The sequence below is a fragment of the Trachurus japonicus genome, chromosome 1 (assembly GCF_045865225.1).
Source record: "Trachurus japonicus isolate A0001 chromosome 1, Traja_1.0".
Taxonomy (NCBI): domain Eukaryota; kingdom Metazoa; phylum Chordata; class Actinopteri; order Carangiformes; family Carangidae; genus Trachurus; species Trachurus japonicus.
Window position 1 is genome coordinate 1,703,245 of NC_140907.1, and position 26,624 is coordinate 1,729,868.

The 26,624-nt window shown below is 41.4% G+C and overlaps 2 protein-coding genes across 5 annotated transcripts in view; both read left to right on the forward strand.

Annotated features, from left to right (window-relative positions):
* The window catches only part of LOC146991085 (sodium/potassium/calcium exchanger 3-like), a 94,509-nt gene extending 86,697 nt beyond the window's left edge, over window positions 1-7,812 (forward strand). Inside the window, exons 14-17 of one of the 2 annotated variants that reach the window (XM_085804672.1) lie at window positions 2,502-2,616; window positions 3,553-3,665; window positions 4,958-5,023; window positions 6,012-6,399. In XM_085804672.1, the coding sequence (XP_085660798.1) occupies window positions 2,502-2,616; window positions 3,553-3,665; window positions 4,958-5,023; window positions 6,012-6,164 (447 nt within the window). In that variant the 3' untranslated portion in view covers window positions 6,165-6,399. Of the gene's footprint in view, window positions 1-2,501; window positions 2,617-3,552; window positions 3,666-4,957; window positions 5,024-6,011 lie in introns of both variants that reach the window. The other variant, XM_085803967.1, reaches the window with a different exon arrangement.
* A 3,757-nt stretch (window positions 7,813-11,569) lies between these two features.
* The window catches only part of LOC146991086 (ras and Rab interactor 2-like), a 37,266-nt gene continuing 22,211 nt past the window's right edge, over window positions 11,570-26,624 (forward strand). The window contains exons 1-2 of one of the 3 annotated variants that reach the window (XM_085759247.1): window positions 11,570-11,815; window positions 23,018-23,171. In XM_085759247.1, the coding sequence (XP_085615373.1) occupies window positions 23,103-23,171 (69 nt within the window). In that variant the 5' untranslated portion in view covers window positions 11,570-11,815; window positions 23,018-23,102. Of the gene's footprint in view, window positions 11,816-22,926; window positions 23,172-26,624 lie in introns of those variants that run through there. The other 2 variants (XM_085760728.1, XM_085760001.1) reach the window with 2 other exon arrangements.

Sequence of the window (26,624 nt, forward strand, 5' to 3'; positions counted from 1 at the left end):
TGCAGTGTACTGTAAGTACCTGGATGGTTCACTCATAATGGTCAAAAAGTTGATTGTGGAACGATGGACACTTCCCACCTTCAATGATTAACGCGTCAATTTTGTCGATTAATTTTAAAGCTATAGTGCGTAACTTCTATCGCCCCCTACAGGATTTCTGCATTATTACAATGATATGGCCGGCACCTCAATAGAGGGTATGCACATGACGTCACGGTACTCGGAAGTCGCTGTGGAACGTCCACTGAGTGGCAAAAAGACGAGTGGCAGAGCCGCCAAAGTTTAAAAACGAGCAAGTAACGAAGCGATTTTCTCCGAGCCCACACAAGTCTGACATGTCTAGCTTTGCCAGCATGTAAAGCAGCATGACCTAACAGAGCTGCTAAAAATCTTGAGGATACGTCTCTCTTTGACTGAGTTACATTCAAGAACCTGTTCTCAATGACGGAAAGTAAATTCACTGGAGCGGTCATTTTTTTCGATCGATCAGCTGTGTTTACAGTTTCAGGTGTCGTAGTTATGATGTTTAGACAGATAAATTAGTCCTCTAACACATCCTACAGTTTGACTGGTCAGAGTTTTTCCAGAATAAAAGCAGCTCGTGTTTAAGTGTCGGGAGTCACTGTCAAGACGACAGTAACAGCTGTAATCTCGTCCCTCTGCACAACAGTGAGCCTGTCTGTCACTCTGCAGGTGCCGCGGTCACACTGCGTGTTACAGGAAGTGTCAGTGGAGCAGACGGTTTTGGGGAGCTGGTTGTCGATTCCTTTTGACATCAATTTGTTTTGATATAAGATATTTTATCCAGTTTATGAGTCCACCGCTATCCGCCAGCACGTTGAGGGACGCTTGTTTTGCCACTCAGTCCGATCGAACGGGGCGTTGACGTGACGTAAACGCATACCCTCTATATGGCGTATGGCCCGGTGTAACCCGCCCCTCCCCTCCCCACCATTACCATTTGTCACTCTCTTTCTTCTCAGAATCGAACTCGTACAAGTTCACAGGTCGGAAAAACATCCATCCGAGTTACGTGTTGCCTGGAACGCACCATTATTTCCTGGGCGCCAGCGCGGGAATGTCGCCAACGTCACCAAATACAAAAAGAACAAATACCGCAAGGTGTTAGAGGAGCCGAACGGCTTAATCAGCGTTGTATCATTTCCTCTTGTAGTGGCTTGGGTGAAACGGATACAGACACGTAGAAGTTATGCACTATAGCTTTAAACCTTTAACAGGTAAAAAAAAAAATGAACGCGATTTATGTGGTTTTGTTTACTTCTGGTGGTGGCTGACCCATAGCTGCTGCAGCGCTGTTAATACATCACTTTATTAAGTTTTAATACTATTTTTTCATGTGAGAAAGCAACCGTTTAAATTCCCAATATAGTTTATCCAAATGACACCTGTTTGGAAGTTTGCTCCAATGTTTTCGGAGAAGTGGAGCTCCACCTGTGGGAGCAGCGACCGGGTCATATCAGAGGCAGCAGCCGTCGTCATCCCGGGGGAGAAAGTGAGCCGATTAATTTACCACCGGCTGGTTAAATTCTTTTGAGGAGATAAATGTTAGTCTGATTGATGATTGCTTGTTTTTCGTGCACATCCGCGGCGCACAGCTCAGTAAAGTGTTCCGTTCAAAAAAACCTAAAACTGCACATGAACCTGAACACACCATCCCCACGGTGACACATGGTGGTGGCAGCATCGTGCTGTGGGGAGGCTTTTCTTCAGCAAGGACAGGGAAGCTGCTCAGAGTTGATGGGAAGATGGATGGAGCTAAACAACCACCCTAAACACACAGCCAGAGCTACAATGGACTGAATGTCACAGTCAAAGTCCAGACCTAAACCCTACTGGGAACCTGTGGTAAAGACTAGAAAACTGCTTCCATCCAATCTGACTCAATTGGAGCTGTTTTGCAAAGAAGAACAGGCAAAAGCTGCAGCTTTAGATGTGCAAAGCTGGTAGAGACAGACTTGCAGCTGTAACTGCAACAAAGTGGTTCAACAAAGTATTGACTCAGGAGGCTGAATACATACTGTATGCACGCCACACTTTTCAGATTTTTATTTGTAAAAAAAATTCATTCATTCTTCAACACCATGTATCATTTTCCTTCCACTTCACAATTATGCTCTACTTTGTGTTGGTCTATCACATAAAATCACAATAAAACACATTTAAGTTTGTGGTTGACAAAATGTGGATGAATACTTTGCAAGGCACTGTAAATCCAAACCATTATTATAGGAGAGGGAGGCAAAGTGAATGCCAGAGAAAGTTGATCAATCGCTAAATTCAACACTGTTCTCAAAGTGGAGATGTGAATCATTAGGAGGAGAGAGATGCTTCGATTTTCTGCAGCACAGTATCAGAAATTTTTTGCAAAACTTTGGTGTAGTGCTGAGATTCACTTCAGCTCACCTCTTTGTGTGATTCTTGATTTTACTGCTGCACAGTCGTGTTGTCTGCATTCTGAGATGAACTCTACTGGGTTTCAGGTGACTGTGATTGGCTTCACTCTCGGCATACCTGACGTCATCATGGGCATCACCTTCCTCGCAGCAGGCACCAGCGTCCCGGACTGCATGGCTAGTGTTATAGTGGCACGGCAAGGTACACACACACACACAGACACACACACACACACACACACACAGAACAATACAAGGGAAATCAATATTTGCGTTATGAAACAAAGCAGAAATGCTGTTGAAGGGATAGTTCACCCAAAATTGAAATTTTGGGTGAATTGAAATTGAAAATTGAAAACTCATTATCTACTCACCCTCATGTCGACTAAGGGCTGGGAGAAGTTTCAGAGTCCTCCGTGGCTTCTCTGAGTTACAGGGGGTCTCGGCGTAGCAGCGCATGTCCATATAATGGTTGCAAATGGATACCAACTGTCTTCGTAACAAAAAGACACACCAAAAAACATCCAAATACCTCCATGCTGCTGGTATGTAATGTCCGTCTTGTATTGAAGCCCCGAAATGCGAAATTGTCACGAACAAAATTAAATAAGTCTATATTTCAAGCTTGTTTTGTAGCGGAAGCTTCTCGAAGCTCCTCTTCCCGGTTCGACAAATTTGGACGAACTGGGAAGAGGACAGACCCTGGTTCATCCAAATTTGACGGACCAGGAAGAGGAGCTTCCGCTACAAACAAGTTTGAAAATAGACTTGTTTAATTTTTTTCGGGACAATTTCGCATTTCGGGGCTTCAATACAAGACGGACATTACATACGAGCAGCATGGAGGTATTTGGATGTTTTTTGGTGTGTCTTTTTGTTACGAAGACAGTTGGTATCCATTTGCAACCGTTATATGGACATGCACTGCTACGCCGAGACCCCCTGTAACTCAGAGAAGCCACGGAGGACTCTGAAACTTCTCCCAGCCCTTAGTCGACATGAGGGTGAGTAGATAATGAGTGAAATTTCAATTTTGGGTGAACTATCCCTTTAAGAGGAGTGGCTGTTATTGCTTGCCATGAGTGACTTGTCTCCTGACTGTATACAGACCTTGACAGTGTTGCTCTCCTTGCCTCAGGTATGGGAGACATGGCCATCTCCAACTCCATAGGCAGTAATGTGTTTGACATCCTGGTGGGCCTGGGCCTGCCCTGGGCGCTGCAAACACTCTGCATCGACTACGGCTCCATCGTGAGTGCTTCTCGGCTCAGCCGGAGGAGAATCCTGCAGGACCTGAACCAGAATAGAGCAGAGATTTGTTGTTTATGAAGGACAGGAAGAATAGTTTCACACAACAACATGTCTATCTGTTGGGGCACTGTAACTGTATTTTTTTCACCTCACTCTGGGAAAATCTCACTCATTCACTGGCATGATGTTCCAATAAACAGAGGAGAATCTCAGAATAGAGCCAATGAAAGGGCCAGTGCTTAGGATTGAGGGACATCTAGGGGTGCGGGTGTAGACTGCATCAAACTGAATATCCCTGGCATCATCTCCTATATACTGTAAGAGAACCTACAGCGGCCTTTAGGGAATGGAAAAACACTGAAGGCTCCCTCTTGAGCCAGGTTTGTTTTTGGAAACATACTGTAGCAATGCAACCTGCTTTCAGTGAAGATAAGAGGCTCATTCTAAGCATACAGAAAATAAATGAATTAAATCTGCCAGTAGATTCCCCAAAATCTTAAAGGGATATTTCAACATTTTGGCAAATTTTCCTATTGCCATAATCCCTATAGTCATAGCAGTAAATTCATTACCTTTAATTGTCGGTGCAAGCTGTTTTTAGATCAGTGGGGCAGAAACGTGAGGCTTGCAGTATTTCTGCCTGTCCCTCATCAAACTCATCAAATACACCTGCACACACAATGTGACCTGCACATTCACCACGTTATGAAATAATAATGGAACATTACAAGATGGAGGAGTTGTAGATAAATACGTAACCAGAACTAAATTCCAGACACGGCTGCTTGGCAGAGTGATTTCAAAAGCAGTTCTGAGATTTGCTTCATGTGTCGTAATGTTACATAATTATACGTTATTATTTCATAATAAAGTGTGGCGAATGTGCAGCTCACAGCTTGTCCATGAGAGTGTTTTGGAGTTGTTGGATTGTGTATTTAGTTTGATGAGGGAAACATGGAAATACCGTGCGCCTCCGTTGTGTTAACTGAGCAGCTCACGTCTCTGCCCTGCCAATCTAAAAACAACATGCACCGACAATTAAAGGTAATAAACCAACTCCTAAAACTATAGGGATCATGGCAATAGGCGAAATGTTGAAATATCCCTTTAAGAATGATCTTTTAAAGTCACTTTCCCACTTGTATGAACACAGGCTGTAACAAGGGACATATCAGGACACAGTGACCACCTCTGCCTGATTTTGTTTGGGTCAGACTTTCTATAAACTGGCATTTTATGTCTTACATATTATTGCATTGTAATATACTAAAAAACACTGTTTGTCTCCTCAGATCCAGCTGAACAGCAGAGGCCTCATATTCTCTGTGGGACTTTTACTAGCCTCAGTATTCTTCACAGTAAGTTTATATTTACAGGACTGAAGCACGTCTTTTTTTGTCTTTAACCTTCAAGAATATACTTATGTCTGTTCCTACCAACTATCAGGAAAGAATCATGCAGTCATAAGGGTTTTTGTTTTTTTGGTTCAGTAAAATTTGTTGTGCTGCGGATGAGCACAGACTCAGAAATGATGGGAGTAAATGTGGCTCAGCTAACTAATGTGAAGATGTGTTTTTAGGATAGTTTTGGGGCTTTTCCAGCCTTTATTTGATAAGATATAGTGTTAGAGAGAAACAGGAAATCAAGGGAGAGAGGGGGGACGACATGCAGGTTTTTGCAGATTTCAGTTATTTTGTCGTTTACCCCAATTACTGGTGCTTGTTGGTTTATTTATTTTTATTAATATAAGTTACAGAATGACCCATACATTCAACTTTTTTTTCGTGTCTTGCCTCATTCCAGAGTCCATGACCAGCAGATAGACACCATCCTTTCGACTGTGCGTGCAGTAACAAGGGAGATATGGGTAGAGCTGGCACACCGCTAATTAGCTTAGCTCAAACGCTGGAAGTGTATAGGTAGTGTTAGCCTGCCTCCACCTAAAGTCATCAGAGAAACTCTTCAGCAACTCTAAACGGAAACCGGCGGGTTTCGCACAGTCGAAAGGATGGTGTCTATGCTTGTCAAGGACTCAGGAGTGAGGCAAGACACGAAAAAAAAATGTTCGCGTATCCCTTTAACCTCTGATTTACCAGCCCTGTTCTACAGTTGATCATTTAGTCCTAGGCCGGTATGAAACTGCACCTGTGCTATGAATCCAGCTGTATGAACATGTAATGTGATGACACCTGTTCCTACCATCTGTCCAGCTTTATTCCACTAGACAAGTTCTCATAGGACAGAAGCTGATCAGATGCCATGTTGCTAACCTCTGAAGATACAATACAAGCTTCCTGCCTCGTCTCTTTCTGTGCTGCACTCTCACCAACGTCCTCTCACCTGCAGGTTCTCGGCGTCCATTTAAACAAATGGACTCTGGATCGGCAGCTGGGGCTGGCCTGCCTCATCTTGTACGCCATCTTCCTGTGCATCTCCATCCTCATCGAGTTCAACGTCTTCATCTTCGTCAACCTCCCCATGTGCCGAGACATCCACTGACCTCCCTCCCTCCTCCTCTTCTTCTACTTCTTCCTCTGGCTGATGGGAGGAAACCTCACCTGGCTTCCAGTTTCTTGGCGCCTTGGAACCAATTCCTACCTTTTATTTTTTCAAATAGAATAATAGAGATCTATATGATTTATCTTTGGTGCAATACACACGAGAGTGAGGACACTGGAGGTTTTTTGGGGGGACTGGATAGGTGGCACGAAGAGAAAGCCCCAGCAGCAGTGATTGCTGCCAATCGTGGAAGGCTCCAAAAGGTCGGCTGGAATGAACTTAACTGTATTAACACCGACAGTTAGGCTACTGTTGGTGTAGGAGCTGCTACTGTAACTGACTGACTGGAGGAAAGAGAGAAATCCTGCGATAACAGCGATTTTGAGCTGGATTGTTTGTTACTCTTTGTACAAGTTTGGATATAAGCACATGATTAAGGTATTTTTAAGTAAAAACTGGCTTTTTCTGTATATGTTTGAGGATTACATAAGTACTAATATTAGCTGATATATGGGACTCTCTTATGCACAAATGGATCAGTCTTGCCAAGCTGAATGATCCAATGACAGTGACAACATGGTATGTTTTACTTTAGCCGTTTGGTGGACCAGTAACACTCTCAAAACGCTTCAACGTGGCTCCCATGCTCAGTACCAGCTGGCATAGCATGCTGTACTAGCCAAAAGTCAAGTAGCTTTGCACTGACAAAGAGAATTAAGATATTTAACACTATTCACATAGAGTCTATTTGTATTTGTTTTGTTTGTCTCTCTACAGGCATATCCAAGTAGGTGTGGGCTTCATTGTTCTTTAATGAATCCCCCATAAGAAAGGGATCTCCCTGGAACTGATATCCAGCACTGTCACTTTATGGATTAGAGATATTCTATCATTGCAAGGTGTCTACAGGTATCTAAACATGTAACTACTGAAGTTGAAGTTCCCTCTATACAGTAGACCTCTTGTGCTATATTAAAGAATTAGTTTTTAGTCTGAGTTGAATATAATGTTGTTACTTCTTAAAGCCAAAAGTATTTTTAGAATAGGAGTAAGAGTTGTAGATATGGACTTAAAAGTCAGCTCGAGTGCACTGTGTGTGCGTGTGTGTGCCTGCCTGTGTGCGTGCATGTGTGCGCCTGCGTGTGTCTGTATGTATGTATGTATGTATGTATGTCTGTGTGTGTGTGTATGTCACAATCTTGAGGGGAACCAAGGATACCACTGTTACTGGAAAGACATAATCATGATTTATTTATGAATTAATTTATTCAAGGATCATGTCTAACCTCCAGTTTCAGCCCTTTGGGTCATGTACAGTGTATTAAACGGAACGCTCTCTGCTCTTTGTTGATGGAGCTGTACAATGTACTGTACCTAATATATAATCTAAGTACTGGAAACTGACTTGATGTTGTTTATATTTAAGAACTTAGAACTTTATAATTTATCCGTTTTTGTATAGTTTGGAAAGATATTACCACATTTTATTTGTATGTTGGTGCAAAACACAGCGGTTTTTGAAGATGACGCATGGCCAGACTGAGTCGTCATGGAGACACCATGTCGCAGTGGGATGGGCTGAAAATGCAATCTTCATCACTTGTCCTAATGTGTGTTAAATTGGTGATGCAAAAGATTCACTTTCAGGAAAAAAAAAAAAAAAGGTTATTAACGGCACATGACTCTTTGAACACAGTGCTAGAACTCTTATATTTGAGGCTTCAAAACCAACACTTGTGGCCATTCTCCTGCTTGTATTTGAGCCAAAAAAACACCTTTGTCAACAGTATTGCCACTCTGTTTCAGCATGTGTTCAAACAAAATGTGGAAGATATGTATTTTTATTTTATTTTTACCTTGAAGGATTCTCATGTTAATAGAATTGCTGATTAATTAAAGCATCCTCTGTAGGTGTCAGTGCCTCTCCTGCAACCACAAGAGAGCACTGTAGAGCTGTGTCACCTTCAGAGATGGCTGTTACGTTACTCACAGTAGGAAGTGGTTGGGGTATACTTTCAGGTAGGCTACATAGAGACAAATACTGGTTGGTTTGCATGCCTCTATCATAATTCAGATTATTTTGTGTGTAAGTTTAATGCATTTCCAAGATCAAAAAGGCACTGTCTTGATCATGCTGTACATATCAAAGGGATTCGCCAATATAAACACAGATGTTTGAACAACTTCTGATGAGCAGTTATATTTGAGATATATACAGTATTTAGAATGTAGGCCTACAGCAGTTAGGTTTCAGCTAATTAATGTCATTTTATGCTCATGTCTTTTGAATTGTTTGTAAATCCTCATTTTTGTTGACGAGGACCTCTGGGGAGAGCTCAGAGTCAGAGAGCGATACAGATGTTGGCTTTGTTCCCAGTGGTCTTCTTGCAATAAACTGATTTACACACATGTTGTTGTCCCATGTCTCTATGAGCTGTGTGCTGAAGACTAAAGTACAAGTTAACCCAACAGCAAAGTAAGACATACAGTATACACTCAACTCAGGCTCCTTCACTCTGAAGGGACTGAAAAGGCTTTTTATCGTTTAGTGGTGAGATAACAAAACAACATAGGACACAGTGTATGTGTGTTTATTTTTGTAGGTTATGTATTTTTTTCTTCTTTTTTTTTACTTATTTTAATTTTTTTTTTTTTTCCCATTTTTGTTGTCATCATTGCTATTGTTGTTTTCTGTGGTGTCCCATGGCACGTTCTTTTTGCCTTGGGCCAACTGTTGGCTTAAAGCAGAAGTAAGCGATCTGGTCGTTTTGGCTAACTTCCTGTCAGCTGATGGAGTTAGCAGTCCCCGCCCTCGTCCCTACGTCACCACATTCACGCGCATCCCTTGGCTGCACACACAGAGAGGACCGCCCCTTTATGCCGTTCTCTCTCCTCATTGGATAAAGGTTGTAGGATACAAGGAAAGTTTTCTCCTCGGCTTAGAGCAGAGCAGAGTGACTGACAGACCCGTGTTTCAGACCAAACACTCTATATAAGTGATTGCTGTCGAAAGATATAACTATTTAAGACTTATATTAACACAAACATTCCGCTTACTTCTGCTTTAACTTGTCAAATTAAAGTGTAAAAAAAGGAAATAAAACATTTGATCGCAAAAAAAGGCAACAGGACACAATACAGACATGCAGGTGACAATGTAAAAACATTTAACACTGTAATATAATACTATATATTGTTGTTTTTTTATACATCTTTTCCACACCCATGCAGGCACAGGGAGAGCATGCAAACTCACATCACACGCAGAACCTTCTTGCTGAGGAGCAAAATTGCTTAAAGCAGAAGTAAGTGGTCCGGTCGTTTTCGCTAATGCTGCATTCCAGGCAGGCTTTTGAAATCGTAAATTACAGCTTCAAGTCACAACTTACGACTTTGTAGCGTTCCAGGCAACCCACTCGTGTTTTTCCGACCTGTTTTACCGGTGAAAGTCACTATAACGGCCACTCGTAACTTCCGACCGGTGAACTCGTACCAGATCGAACTGGTACGACTTCACGGTCGGAAAAATACGAGTTTCCTTGAACGCACCATAACAGTCCTCGTCCCTACGTCGCCACATTCACGGCGTCCCTTGGCTGCACACACAGCCCTGCATGCCGTTCTCTCTCCTCATTGGATAAAAACTGTAGGATACGATAAATGTTTTCTCCTGGGCTCAGAGCAGAGCAGAGTGACTGACAGACCCGTGTTTCAGACCAAACACTCTATGTAAGTGATTGCTGTCGGAAGATATAACTATTTAAGACTTATATTAACACAAATATATCACTTACTTCTGCTTTAAAGTACCACCGTGTCATCCATACCATTTAATCCTTTTAAAATATACTGTGGAATTACACTGTGGAATTATAGTGAGGGCAGACATGTTTTAACCAACAGTGGCTGTCTTTGTTGTCACTGTAGGAAGGGGCTTCAGATGGTCAGGTGATGTGATCCTCTTGTTATTTCTTCATACAGCACCAACAATTGTATTTAGCATCACACTACTTGGGTATTATGCTTTTAAATGTACAGATTCCAGCCTAGTGTCACTTCATAAGACGCCTCCTGTCACACCACCCTGTGGTAACACCTCAGCGGCGGTGATCTATAGATGCAGCCACGGTCTTTCCTGGTCCCTCATGGCGTAGAAACCCAGGCTCATCCAGCACACTATGCAGGGGTTTGTCCTAACAGGAAGTTTTGTCCAACCTGTCAGTCGTATTGTTGCACATCCACACAGCTTCAGGTCACACCAGTCGCACAAGTTGTTCCATTACTATACAAAGACACCGCCAACATTGGTCACTGTATGTTCAACATTACATTACACTCATAGCACCAATGACACATTATCTAGGTCCAGTACATGTAACAACAGCACAGCCTTCTCATAACAACAGTAAAGTAACAATCTCTAGTTGGTTACTTTCTTTCTTTGATTTTATGCCTTTTGCTAAATAAACAGACTTTCTCTTTGCAGTACAATCCACTTCTCAGTCGTGCCCTGGGCGTTTCTTTATATTGTTGGCCATGTTTTTCTGCGCCTCCTCTGCCTCCAGAGTTAACTCATCATTTCCTGTGCACAGGGCAGCGCGGGAACCCTAACCCTTAATACCTCTATAAGTGACCACATGTTTTTAAATGTATACATTTTATAGAAATGTGTTTAAACTTTTGCAAATATTACCTTCTTGCTTTTTGAATGAATGAATGAATGAATTTAATTTCAAATGTTTCTAAAATAAAAAATACAAGTATCATCAAATCACAATATAGCCTACACAAGTTCGAAAAAGGAGTAGGAAGAAAATGCAGAGAATTTAAAGGTCCAATGTATAATATTTGTCAAGGTTTATTGGCAAAATCTGAATATACCACCCATGAATATGTTTAGAGTATAATCCCTATAAAATAAAATTAGTTTGGTAGGTATTTGGTTGGTATAATTCTTCTTTTATATAGCAAGGGTCTTGCTTTAGAGAGTGTCGCCATCTTGTGCTGCCATGTTTGTACGGAATGGAAAATCCAGCCAACCATTGAGCACCTTTCAAGAGTTTCATGTTCATAAATAAACAATATAATTAATAGATAAATAATAGAATCGGAATGCTAGATCTCACTGTTTTCCCCTCATTTTTACACACTGGACCTTTAAAAAAAAATCCAATCCCACCCCTTTCTAACTCATCATGGTTTATTCTCCTGTATTGGTACAGTTCTCCACATAACAGTCAGTATCTGATGAATCAAACTGTTTTAAAAACAAACGAGAACAATATTTTTTTCTTTACATTAAAAAAAAAAAAGTCCAGGTGAAGTCGTCGTCACTTCCTCAGCTGATCGGAGAGGCCTCATGTTACCGCAGCACCTCCTCCTCTCCTCCTCTCCTCCTCCTCTCTGTGGCTCTCCCCCCTCAGTGGTCCAGACCAGACTCGGTCTCTCACACGGAGCTGCAGTCAAACCATGTAATCCACAGTGGACGGGGACATTGAGGCTCCTCGGTGTCACCCGAAAAAAAATAAAAGACAAAAAACCAGACAAAGCGTCGACAACGCACCGCAGCAGCCGTGAGGTTTCCACCATGGAGCACAAGCAGAGGATTAACCCCGGAGCGGAGCCGCGGCGCTGAGGGAACACACTTTCAGGTAAGAGAGTGTTTTCCTGCTGCAGCAGCAGCAGCAGCAGCAGCAGCAGCATTCAGGACCACAGTGTGGCTGTAAACAGCTGTTCCAGCTGTGATGATAGGGAGTGTCCAACAGTTGTTGACGAGCTGAGTCTGGAGTTTGCAGAGTGAGGAGAGACATGTATGACTGAAGGGTTTTCTGTTGTTTAACTGAGACCGTTAGAGAAGTGCAAATAAACTCCAGTGTAAAGTTATTCTATTGTGTAACATAGAAATAGAGCTGCTCCACACAGCTGGGTCCAAACTCTTCTGACATAGTTACACACTAGTGAAAAACTTTGTTGCTGTGTGAGTCTGATCTCCAGCTGAGAGCTCTGGGAGTGTTGCTGTTGTTGAAGACTATACAGCTGAGACTGAACTCCTCTTCTTTGGTGCTGTTTTCCACCGTCAGGCTGCTCCATTACTCCTCCACAAGCATTTGAGCCTGCATGGTCTTGGCTCGATCCTATCACAACAGCGTTCTTTCAGTTCAGTAAGGTCAAGTAAGACTGAGCCACTTATTTGGCCCAAATACCTGAGGCACTAACTCATAATATAAAGCCTCTAGTAAAAGTAAATACATGTGCAAGGCTACACATCAAACACATTTTTACAGGGACTTCAAAAGGATTGTTCCCCCCCCTTGATATATGATTTTCAATCTGTGGGCTTTTTTGAACAGTTTTCTATCAGTTCACAGACTTTACAAGAAATATATGTCAGGTCATGGGTTAATTAAGAACAAAGTTGGCTCAAGAGAAACTAGACTTGCCCGCTTAATGGTTAGGGATAAGTGCTGACATTCCATCTTATGAGTATACGTCATACAATAACTGATACTGATACCTGAACAAAAACAATCTACACTGTAAAACTAAGATTTACTTGAGTGGTTAAAATCGGATGATGGGTTTATGGACCCATCTAGAAGTATCACATAGATAGATAGATAGATAGATAGATAGATAGATAGATAGATAGATAGATAGATAGATAGATAGATAGATAGATAGATGATGAACTTATTTTAAAGGGATACTTCACCCAAAATCGATAATTCACCATTCATCTACTCACCGTCATGCCAAGGAAGGGTTTGGAGAACTTCTGGAGTTATCAAAACGCTTTTAAAGTTCCAGGGGGGGACCGGCTGGCAACGGATTTTCATATAATGGCGGCGGATAGAGTTCACTTTTGAATTGTCCAAAACACACACTATGAAACATCCAGATACCTCCATACTGCTCGTCTGTACTGACCCAAGTGTCCTGAAGCCGCCACATGAAAAAGTTGTTTGGAAAAAAATAATGTGATCTCTGTTTTTAGCCTTGTTGTAGTAGCTCCCAGTGGCTCTGTTGATATTTGTGCGCATGAGATTTGCTGTGAGATTTGTTTTTCGTTTGTCATTGTAAACCATTGGATGTATGATGTAAACACAGAAGAACATCTCGCAGCAAATCTTGCGCATTTTGGGTTTAAAGAACCTGTATGGTTGTTTAGGTTGGATGAGTTGTTGATGATCATGAAGTGGAGAATAAATTCCAGTGTGTTAACGCTGAGAAGGATTCAGTCATTTGTTTTTTGTATCGGAATGATATTGATGAAGAAATTCTTCCGACCGTCTTAAATGATGGCAGCTGACATTATTGAACGTAGTCCCTCTGCAGTCATATTCATACACGCCTTTACTCTTTTATTCCACAGGTCTGAGTTTTCATTAGAAAACTGAAAAGAAGTTTGAGTTGAAAACAACACGAAGTGTCACAGCTACATGTTACAGTTTCTACAATTTAGCCAAACATCTCAGACCTGTCTGAACCTGACTGAACACAACACACTCCCTGGCTCCAACAGCTCCACTCTGTGTGGTCTTCTCAGTTTTTTTCTGCATCAGCAGTTATCTGATGTTAATCAGTATAATAAATGAGCCTGTTTCTTATTGAGGCTTCTTTGTAACCTGTTTAAGAGATTAGCTTCACTGCAAATTCAAGAGTTTTGGCTGAAACAGCCCTGGTTACTTACTGCTGCGGGGAAATGAATCAGTAGAGAGGTATTTTAGAGAAAAATAACTTGCAGCTTGTCAGTGCCTGATTAGAGCTATGAAGCCTGGATTTCTGTGTCTGCAGTGTGACCTTAAAGTTCCAGTCTGTGTTTCTGTCTGCCGTCCTTCAGGTGCTTTTCATTTGATTGTCTAAGAAAGAAGTTTCCAACTTTTAACATTATATGTCTGGGAATGCTTTGAGCTCAGACTTTAAGGTCCCGTTGTACCGGATCTCTCTGCAGCTTCAGTGCAGAACAGAGCTCCACAGGTTTATGAAAGGTGATGTCATCTTTGCTGGACAGGGGAGCCGCGACTCGAGTTACCGGTGTGTGAGAGTAAACTATCCCTGTGGGGGATGTTAACACTGAATGCTTTCACAGGAGAAACACTGTCTGCTGTAATCCTGCAGCAAGGCATGAAATGAAACACCCAGTTTAGCTGCAGAAACCTCAGACTGCAGCTCTGCTGTTTCTATTAATGAAATGAATATCAGCTGCATGCATGAATTCAGACTCAGGAAGATGTGAGAGAGTCATGTTGCCACCTAAAATGTTTTCCTGCCCAACTATAGTGTGTCTGGAAAATATGGTTTCCTCTGCGTCTGCCACACTCCAGGATTCAGTTTAAATAGCAGACTAGGGTGAAATGAGCAGCCAGGAGGCCCAGGGGTAAAAACAAACTGTGGCTCTTGTTGACCCTCTTCGAGGTATACACATCACAATTAGAGGTTATACAGTAGATGTAACGATGTGGAAAATTTGGCATCTCGATTACAGTGACCAAATGATCACAGTTATCAATGTAGTTCTTCTTTAATGCAACAAAGCTTTTTTATGAGGAAACGTTCCTTCAGTGCAAGTTTGAATTAACACTTAAACTACCTTTAAAACTAATTGAAAACATCATAGTAAAACATTAAAAATGCAATTTCTGAAGATACAGACATCTTAGCTGGTCATTATCAATGTATGTCAATGTCACTGTATGTTCTCTCAAGTGTTCATCTCCATCTGATCTCATATTAAATGAACATGTTGACATTACATCACGCAAATTACATTGTGTGGGCTCTGCTCAGTGGACCTTGTCCAATCAGAAAAAAAAGCCCATATACAGTACTTGATTTTTCTTTTTTCTTTCCCGCCATGCTTTCAATCTAGATTCCTGCCTGCATCGGGAGACTTGGGTGAGGCTTTTATTACAGTATATAGGCCTAGGCTATCCCAGTAGTTACCCACCGAGATACTGCAATTCATTTACACACAGACGGTTTTGCTACCGTGTAAAAGATTTACCGAGATTGATCGTAATACCGTTAATAGTTACATCCCTAGCAGTCTGTTATCTGTCCAAGAAAAATATAGCAAGTTCTTTTTATCTGGGAAATGTTACATGGATGTTATTGATAGATCAGTTAGATGTGCACACACATCTGCATTTGTAGAGCAGCCAAGAATGCACGCTACCTGAAAAGACCAATGATTGGTCGCCTGCCAGAAGCATCCAAACTGATTTTATATATATATGCATATATAACCTTTTTTCAAGATTATCTTATCACTGCCCATGTGGAGACCTCTATGACACTGTTTTGTGAGTTTTCAAGAAAGTATTGTACCCTCTGGTGCACTCAGGCCCTAAAAGCTGAGTAAAATGTTAGCTCAGCTCCCATGCTGCTTCCACAGAGTCTTGTATTCTCCAAAGAGCTTTTACCATTGATTTTTTTAACATGAAACTTTTTTTGTTTTAGTGATTTTGATCCTCTGTTATTTTATGCAGAAGATCATTCAGCTACTGTTGAATTATCAGTTAAAACAAAGGCCAGCAGCCTCAGCTACCTGCATTTCCACAGCTATTAAACAGTTTTATTCATTCACGTTTTACCTATAACCTTTATTTATTCTCAAAGACCATTGAGGAAGGTCCTCATTTACAATGTTGTCGAGAGACCATTCAGGTGGTCTGTTTGAAGGAGCAGATTATACATCTGTGGATAATTCAGGTCCAGATAAAACCCATCTGAACAACTGAAGTCCCAAACAAGGCTAGCTGTAACCATGGAGTCAGGTTAGCTGTATCCCCATCCCCAGCCTTCATGCCGAGCTCAGGTAACCAGCTACTGGATGTTCTGCCACAGTCAGCTCCATACAGCCAGTATGGGGCCTCTAAGGGTCTGGTGTATCAGGATATTTGCCCACTATGCCTTGGTAATCCAATCAGACTTGAACTGCAGGAATTTAAATCCTCTTTCCGCTGTGTGTTTACCCTTCGCCTATCCTCCATAGCGCCGTCCTGACTCAACCATAACAAGTGCTACTGTAATCATCATGATTACAGCATTTTCTCCTCGTCTGGAAGTTCCCACTCTATCTGCCCCTACATCCTGCTCTTCTTTTTTAAAGCCCCGACCTCGACCCTTGGTTCCTATCCAGTGTTCCTGGGATTCATTCAAAGGGGAGTATCCCAGAGAAAACCACCCAGGCCTTTTCTCAGCTGACCTTCAGTGTGGAAACTTGTGTCTGGGCGTTGCTGGTGTCTGACACACTTTCAGACCATGATTTAATCCGGAGGCTCTCTTATTATATGTGAAGCTTGATTTGCCTGCTTCTGCATGTTGCTATTTGTGAGACTCCTAAAGCTGTGATTAGAGGTCAGGCTGTTGGTCGTGTTGGTGTTTGAGTGACAGAACGTCTGTAAACATTTCATGGGAAAACTGAAAGCAGCCAATCCCCTACTTCTGTCTTTAAGTTTAAAAAAAACAAAAAACTTGTGAGTTATCGGATTCCTGTGTGATATAAAAAAAGACAAAGACTGCCCTCTCTAATTAACACAACATGGTCCAGTCAGTCGGTTCAGCTGAACTCACCAAGAACCACTGACCCAGTTCTGCTCTGTGGCTACTCTCACACTCACATGTTTGTAGCTATCTTTGTGGGGACCGAGCATTTACATAACGGCACCATAGCTGCTTACCCCGATATCAACCAGCACAACTTAATATCTAATGTCAACCTTTCCCCTAATTCTAACCCCAACCATTACACTTAATCTTTAAAGGGGACATTATGGAAATATTACTTTTTAAAGGCTCTTAGCATTTATTTGGGCGTTTAGCTTCTGGCCCCCAAAATGTGAGAATTGACAAAAAAATCTTTAATGCGCAGGCGGCTTTTACAAGCTGTTCCTTAATTTGTCTTCCAGTGATGTAACTAGTTTGCATAATCCCACCCTTACCTGGTACTAGTAGAAGGGGCGGGGCAAGCAGTGGTTCATTTGCATTTAAAGGGACAGGCACTGAAACCAGCCGTTCTGAACAGGGCTGTTTAGAGAGGATGACAAGAGCTGTGATGTTTGATCCTTGGGTTATTTTGACCGAAGCATGTCACAGACATGTCTTTAAGACACCTGGGAACTATTTTAATTTGTGGGAAAGGGGCTTGATATGTCTCCTTTAAAACAGCCATCACCATGAACTTAACGCTGTGGGCCCGTACACATTGTCACAGGGTGCATTTGGGGGTATGAGAGAGGCTTTCGTCCCCTTTTGGATGTTTAGTCTGAAAATTATGTCCAAAAATGAACCAGTAGTTTCTGATCATTCTAGCTGATGCTTTAACTTTTTTTTAAAAAGTAAATACTAGTTAATCTAGCAGCATGGATTTCAAATGAAACACATTCTTTCCATGTTTCCTGTGAACACACAAACAAAAAACACTCACACCCTCATCTGGTTTGCCTCATGGCGGTAACACAGTCCACGTGTGGGAGTTGTTATCTGTGGTGGGTTTATGCAGCTGTGTGCAGCCCCCTCTCCAGCAGCATGGAGCTCTGTGAGCCCAGAAACACTCTTCACAACCAACACACATAGCAGATACAGTACGTGTGTTGGATGTGTTTTTACTAACCAGGGCACAGAGACTTGTAGGATTAAAAAAAAGAATAGATAATAAAGAATTTAATTTAAACATTTAAAACATCAATCCAAATATTTACCTTCTGTTCAAATGAAAATTCTATAATTTGACCTCTGGCCTTTGTCCGGTCTGTTTGTGACTGCAGGTCAGCCATGAAACATTTTGGACAGGGGACCCACATTCACACCCATCACCATGCACTTCTTGAAAATATGACTGAATGAATTACAACTGAAAAATGTAAACTACTGTATCTGTGTGTTTGTTGTCAATCTCACCTGTTGCTTCTCTTCCAGCTGGCTGCTTTGCTTCACCTCCTCCTCCTACATCTCTCTCCGCATGACCTACCCCTTCCTAACCCCAACTAAGTTGTTTCTGCTGCCACTGTAGGTCAGGTCTGCTTGAAGCTTGGAAACCTTTGAAACAAATGGTTTAGTAGTAAATTGTCTCCCTCTGTCCAAAACAAACAGACCAGGGGACAATAACTGGTAGAAACAGTGAACAAACCAGTTTGATGTGAAGTGAGTGACTGCAGCTGTTCAACAGACACATGACGTCTCAGAGAGGATGGCAGCTGAGCTTTTATCTAGAATCCTTAATCTGGGTAAAATACAGAGTTGAAAACAACAGAGATATAAAAAGGCATATTTAAAAAAAAATGTGGCTTAAAACTGGATAAAAACAGTTTGGAGCTTCCAGTCAGCAACCACACACAGGGAGATGTGAATGAAAACAGTACTGTACAACCATGGGCTTGCTGGCTTGTTTTTATAATGAACAAGTGAAAAATGTTAGCAATAAAGACACCCATTTATTGCTCTCTAACAGGACATTAAGTCTAGATGGATGAGATACTATTACCTATATATTTGAAGAATTATTTAAAAAAAAAGAAACTCAACATGAACCAATCAATCAAATGAATACATAAAAGAGGGTTAAAAGAAGAATAACAGAATAAACTCCAATCCAAGGCTTTTTTTGGGTAATAGTAAATCCTTATTACCGCTCCATAAAGCGGTAAATAATGAATTAACTTATAGTTGACTCATCAGTTCTGTTTACAAACGAGGTATTTAAAGGTAGGGTTGGAGATCCTATTCTGTAGCATTTTTTACAAAATTCTTTGAAATCCTCTTCACACGTGCAACCAATTAATTTAATGCTTTTTTTCACAAAAATGAAAAAAGTCAGTCACCTGTGGGACGGACAACCCTGTTAAAACACCATCCAATCATCTTGAATGCAACGTTAAAGTCAATTGGATCATGATGTGTCAATCAAGCTGCCGTCTCTCCCTCCCTCCCTCCTCTGCGCGCACCGCTCTACCACACTAACATACATTGGGTCGCGTCACGAGGGCGACACCTTCGCTGCTTCACCTTGATGTGAACCCATCCCTGAACAAGCGTTGCATGTTCGTGTGCTCTGGAGGCGTGGCTTCAGAAAACAGTCTGAGGAAAGAGTTTTCTTTTGACTTGTGTATTTCCAAAATGTGGCCTGCTCTAACGGTTTTTCCAGGATCTCCAACCCTATACCTTTAAAGGGTAGAATATTATGAAACTATATTCATATTAAAGCAGAAGTAAGCGATCCGGTGGTTTTGGCTAACTTCCTGTCAGCCGATGGAGTTAGCAGTCCCCGCCCTCGTCCCTACGTCACCACATTCAGGCGCATCCCTTGGCTGCACACACAGAGAGGACCGCCCCTTTATGCCGTTCTCTCTCCTCATTGGATAAAAGTTGTAGGACACAAGGAAAGTTTTCTCCTCGGCTTACAGCAGAGCAGAGTGACTGACAGACCCGTGTTTCAGACCAAACACTCTATATAAGTGATTGCTGTCGGAAGATATAACTATTTAAGACTTATATTAACACAAACATTCCACTTACTTCTGCTTTAAACATTTACCAAGAGATCACCTACAGTTTTAATGGATTTTTACAGAACATTAAACATAAGAATGGTTGAATAATGTCACTAAAACCCTAAAATATTCCACCTCCAGGTCCATCCAACACTGAACCTATTCATCAGCTCTGATGTAGGGCAACACAGCCTCACAGCCGGCTGACACCCACTGGGAGAAAATTAGGGTCTCACCATCAGTTTGGGCTTTAAAACCAAAATAGCACAGGGCGTAATGAAGTCCTGCTGTTGAGCTTTGTTTTATGATCATTATATAAAACACAATGAAAACTGTGTGTATGAGGGGGGTGGGGCTCAGTCTATTGCTGTGTCTGAGCTGGAGAATCGTGTGTTTTATGGACACATATGGGCATGTATGCGTGTTTACCTCAGGAACAGTGTGTCTCTGTCCTGCAGTACTGAGGGGCTTCTCTGTGAAGGAGCGGTTTACACTCAGATGTGTCTTTGTTTACTTGCAGCTGAGGCTCACACACACGCACGTACTCACGGGCACACAAACACACACAGTTGACAGCTGCTTGGTGTCAGTGCTTAGAGAGAGATGAACATGACAATAACTGTGTAAGAAACTTTAATACAGTGTTTGGTCTGTCTATCATTTTGGGATCAGTAACAGTATTTAAACCTGTTTTGAGTGGTGGTAGTGGTAGTAGTTACTTTTGAAACACATGTAGAGTGCACAGTGCCTGCTGTTACTGCAGTGAGAAGGAGATTTATTTATTTATTTATTTATTTTTTATTTAACCTTTATTTAACCAGGCAAGCAAATTGAGAACAAAATTCTTATTTTCAAGTGCAGCCTGAAGGGGAAGGGGGAGGGGAGTGCTAAAAGTGAAAACAAGGTTAATAAATTACACAGAAAAATTCTATATAATACAATACATACAGTATATCAATATAATCAATACTGTATAATACAATACAATACAATGCAATTAATCAATGGGGCATGACAAGAAGCCTGTTTAGAAGATAGGCACAGTTTCAGAGTACATAGGAAATACGTTTTCTCACTCATGTTTACATTTCTGGGATGACAAAGGAAATCATAATTCATGTCATTTATCATCCAGGTCATTTTGGAGCTGTTGGATGAACTAAAGGCTGATTTGGAGCAATTCACATGAATGAGTTAGTTATACCTACCATAGCAAAAGTTTTTTCATCTCTGCATTTCCTCATGTCTGGGTCACTCCAGCCACTGTAGCATTGTGTTTTAAGCGTCATTACGCATGGTATCGCAGTTACCTGCTCATCGCAGACAGATTATCAACCGCATTTACTTTCTCTCAGATATTCAATTGAAATTATGAATTTTAGAAATACAGAGATCTGCTCAAATTATTATTATTATTTTTTGGCTTCTACGTGTTCTCATGCCTGCCTTCAATATTATTCTGTATGTCTGATCTGATTTGGTCATTCAAGTTTGATGATATCATCAAGTGGGAGAAGTTGTCTGAAATTGTCTCAAATTTTTCTCTTTTCCCACTCCTCCTGACCACAAATGGGACTCGCGGCTTTGTATTTTTGTGTTTCCTTATACATTTGTATTTGTTTTTGTGATGTGTACATGTTACGTATTGCTGCTGACTGTACACTAAATAACACAGGGATAATAAAGACGCCTTGAGCCTTGGACGTGTTCAGTCAGGCTTTTTCACATCAGGTTCTGCCAGGTAGAGCTGTGAAGATGGAAGACGAGCCGTCCTGGTGGGAGGTTGTCTTGTCCTCTGCAGTACCCAGCATGCTCTCTGATTTATCTGATGTTCAGAAGTTGATGTATCTGGAAACATTATTTACCCTGCTGTCAAGAGTTTTCATTGGCACGGTCTTCAGTTGCAGATCCGTTACACTATCAACAGCAGGAGGACACGGAATCATCACATTGTTATTTACAGACATTTCCTCAGTTTGGTCCAGTTCATCTTCATCAGAGTCCCCCCCCCCCCGTGCTCTCGGGCTCTCTGTTCCTTTGTTTCTTCACTCTTCTCAGTTTGTGGAAATGAAACCATGTTACCAGACTATCACTTCAACTTTCAGGCAGCCAGGAAACTGATAAAGTCTCTGCTCAGTTCACCAGAGATGTAGATAAATCAAGATGTGCTATAATTGACTTCACTGACATCTTTTCTTTAATGCCAAGAGTTTCTTAACTTAGTGTCAGCATGACAGTTTTCACAGTTGTTGTTGCAGCTGTATGTCACAGTCGAGGCTGGATTCATGAATGGCGTAAATTTTCACTTGTGATTAATTGCTAATTAATTTAAAAACGTATGTTTCATGAAACTACCACAAACAGAGGAGGAACAAGCAATGTTGCATTCTTTATACTGTGACTTCGTAAACTCAGTGGGAAGTTATAAATGTGTGTCGGTAAATAAAGCCGAACAAAAATATCCTTTTAGAGTCAGTTTCACGTTTGGAGTGTCTGAAACTACGGTGGTGGTGCCTTCCTTCCTGTGTGAGATGAAAGTGCGTGTGTGGACACTGGACAGACAAACAATCGGAGCATCTCCCTGTTCGCAAGGGCTGTGAACTCCTGCCAGGAAGGGAACGGCTGGTCTAATAGTTTCAGCTGGGCCTGAGAGAGAGACCAAGACAGGAGGGTGTAGGGATAAACACACAGATAGAAGAACACACCATTAATAGAGAGAAACAAAGTCTGACTCAGAATGAAACCAAAAACATACAGTAGAGGAAAAACAAGATTACATGTCACTTTTCTATGAGCTCTTGTAACCTAATGTAAACGGCCAGTGTATTAAATTCCCCTCACTTTTTTACAGCTTGGTGTAGAGCTGAGGAGTGTTACAAAAGAGTGGATTTGGAAGCAGAGGCCTAAAAGTTTTAGCTACGATGGGTGGAGAAGAAGGGCAGCTGTGCTGGAACACAGGCTGTCCAGGATGGAAAATTAATTATGTGTGTATGAGGACATGGGAAGAAAATATAGGAAAGAAAATGAGAATTCAAAATAGGGAGAGAAAGGAAACACTGGAGACAGGTAATGAGAGGACAACGGTTCAGCCAAGAGTAAATAGAGGGTTGGAATGAGATTAAATAAAAAGGACTGAGGCAACAAACTGAGATGAAGGGGCGAGGAGGAAGAGGGGAAGAAGGGAGAAGGCTGGAAAGTGAGAGGAGAAGTGAATTGTAGAGAGCAAGTAGAGAAGGAGGGGGAGAGACAGAAACCTTCCAGCAGACCAGCACCTCCTTAATACTGGCTGTGGGCAAAGCAGGAATTTCCTCTGGTTGCACCACAGATGAAGTGTCTGGACTGAAGTGTGTTTTTGACCCACAGAGCTCCAGTCCCTGCAGACGCTGTGTCAGACGTAAACACCCAGTCGGACGGAAGAGGGACACAGTCCCGAGGACAGGAAGACGACATGGCCTTCAGCGCAGCACCCGGGAATCCCCCCAGTGGCCTGACAGACAGGAGCGGGAGCTTCTTTAAGGTAACACTAATGATGATAAAGTTACTGCTCAAAGTCACTTTAAACACTCAACTTCCTTTGTATCAAATGATTATTTGGGGAGTGGTGTTTAAAACACAACAAAACTACAGACACATCGACTAGTCCCACAAAATCTAAACCTAGGCTACGTATTAGGCCAACGTTAGGTTAAGACCATAATCTGACTCTCTGGCTTCTGAAGAGACTGAATCCACAGTGTGGACAAGGCCCGGGTGGCATTTATCACCCAGACATGCAGACAATAGTGACAGCCAGCTACATGCATGCTAGCTAGCCTACTAGCAGTAGTGCTAGTTTCTCATGTGAACCACATCCATCCATTATCACTTGTGCTTATTGAGTTGTTGGGGAGCTGGCTGGCTGACATTGGCTGACCCTGGACAATTTGCTATGCCAATGACAACAATTATGATCAGTGAATAGTAATGTTTTAAAATCCATTTTAAAGTGGACTGTCAGTCAGAGGGGGTTTGTCAGGACCAGTGCTATAAGATATTATGCTGTTAAAGGCCCCATATTATATTATGTGTATTTTTGATTATAAAGCAGCTCTAGGTTCTGTATTGATACAGTGAAAATATCAAAGCCTCAGTCCACAGAGAAATGCATTGTATTTAGTAACTGAGTCTTAAATCAGGTCATCAGGACTTCTGTAACTTTGTGATGTCACAACAAAGTAGTCACATTGATCATTTCAACTGCTGCTGGTGAAAGTAAGTAGTTTATTTTTGATCTCACATCTTGGAAGTCTGAGGCTAAAGGAGAAGTAATGGGGGCAGTTCTTCTAAAAAATGATTTTGAAAGTGGACAAAAAGGAGTTTTCTTCATATTGATGCGTTTTTCCCATTCAAAATCTTTATTTCCTCCTAAATCCATGTTTTCCTTGCATTTTCGTCTTTGTTGATATGGAAACAGTCCTGAGGTCGACAGTCGACTAGTAAGGTCTACCCAGGAAGCTAGAGTAAACTGAGGTACTTGATAAAAACACATATCACTGCTATCTCCTATTAACAGAGTTATGCACACTCAGTGTTGTGTGGTAAGGAACTGGTGGATGTTGCAAAGCATCTGTAGTGAGCATTATAGAGGCCAAAGCTACGGTTAGAAGAACTGCCCCCATTACTTCTCTGTTTAACTGCAGTGTAGCGCAGCTAGCAGGAGGAGAGCTAGGTTTGGTCTGCACAGATTTTTATCAGATTTTTTCCTATGGTCGCACTCGGGGACTTAGAGCTGTAGAGCGTTACTTATAAAATGACCGGAATTCTCCTTTAATTACATAAGATTAATTAAATAACATCTTACATAACATGCTGTTAATTGAATGTTGCACAAACTATATTTGATTTGTTTTCAGAATTCTCAAATGATCCAAATTATAATCCTCATTTTATGTCCATATTACCACATCATAAATCCCAATTTCATAACATCAGGAGGTATTTGTTATATTGAATATTAATTATAGCACATACTGTATTTAAACCAGCTGCAACTTCATCTGTGTACAGTATGTATCAGTATGCTGCTTATCCTCGAGCGAAGAACTCAAATCTTGTGATGTCCGCTGTCTCAGTAAAAGATGACAGCTTTCATTTGGCTGCAGTTCATTGAGTTGGGATAGATGGACAAAGTAATGCAAAGCTACATGTAGGAAAGATATTTTTAATACTTTGCCTACCAGTGACAATGAACCAATGAGCTTTTTCCAGCCTCACTACCTCTGTGAAAGTGCTCTCTGTCTGTCTGTGACTAAACCAAACACATAGTTTCCCATTGACTCCATCCAGCAGCCCATGCAGAGAATCACTTACCTCTACACACACGCACACGCACACACACACACACAGACACACACATACACAGAGGGAGAGAGAAAGAGAGACACTGACTCATGTAATGTTAAAGGGGCTGAAGATGAATGAAGCAGGAGAGGTTCATGGAAGTCAGGGACAGTCTTTTGCTGTTGATGTCAGTCTTTTCTCTGCTCAGATCCACTCACTCAGCAGCTCTTGTGTTCACTGACCTTCATTTTAACACTCAGGAATTTCCCATGTCCTCTCCTCTGGCCCTTTTCCACCATTTTCACTCAAATAAGTCAATGCCTGTCTTTTAGCACAGAGTAATAACTATCCGTCTACTTCTTTCCAAGGCTACATTAACCCTTTAAGGGACCCTGATGAGCTGCTGGGCCAAAGTTACTCCATGCCCCTTTTCTGTACTGTATTGTGCACAAAATTCCTATAATGGGACACCTTCACATGAAACCTGTGATTGCAACATTCACCTAGCCTCTGCTCCTCTGTACAGATAAAAACAGAAATCAGACTCACTCAGCAGCTCTTGTGTTAAATCGATGTGGAGCCATGAGGAAACTGTCAGTGATTACATGATAGTGATCATCATGTTCTCCCTTTGAAATTTGACTGGAGTTATTTTTTTTTCTGTCATCACTGTCTTTGCACCCTCTTCTTCTCCAATGGCACCTGAGCTATTTAGCAGCATCAGCTGATTATCTCAATGAGCCACTTCTTCATTTTTGCATCAGTATAGTTATGGATATAAACATGATGCATTATTCTGTAGTATCTTCATTTTGTTGATTTCCTCAAAGTTTGCAGAACAAGAATGTCTTAAATACATTGATACCTGATATCTGTTAAAGGTCCAAAATGGGGAGAAAACCGTGACATCTAGCATTCAGATTCTAGTTTGCAGCGCTCACTCACTCACTCTTAGATTTTGCCAATAAACCTTGCCAATTATTACATACTGGACCTTTAAAGGGATATTTCAACATTTTGGCAACATTGTCATAATCCCTATAGTTTTAGGGGTAGGATCATTACCTTTAATTGTCTGTGCAATCTGTTTTGAGACCGGCGGGGCGACGCAAACTTCTCAGCTAACACCACACAGACTCATGGTATTTCCGGGCTCTCCCTCAAAACTCATCAAATACACAATCCAACAACTCCAAAATGTGGTGTGAGGTGAATGTGCAGGTCAAAACTTGTCCATGAGAGCGTTTTGGAGTTGTTGGATTGTGTATTTGATGAGTTTTGAGGGAAAGACTGGAATTTTTATTTTTATTTTTTTTATTTACAGTTTAGTTTTACAACATATAACAGAGACATTATATACACACACACACACAACACAAAGACATTCACCTGGAATTACAGACTATTACATATTCAATGTACTTAGTAAATCACTGTGCCAACATTTCCCCAGTGGGGTTGAATTTCTGTCTACACGCTAGGAGTCACATTCATATATACTGGCTATTACAGTCTGTCTTGAGGTGCATTCCTCTCACTTAAGTATTTTTAATAAGTGGAAATTAAATTAAAGGTAACAAACCTACCTCTAAGGGATTATGGCAATGGGAGATGTTGTTAAACTATCCCTTTAAAGCTTTAGTACAGCTAG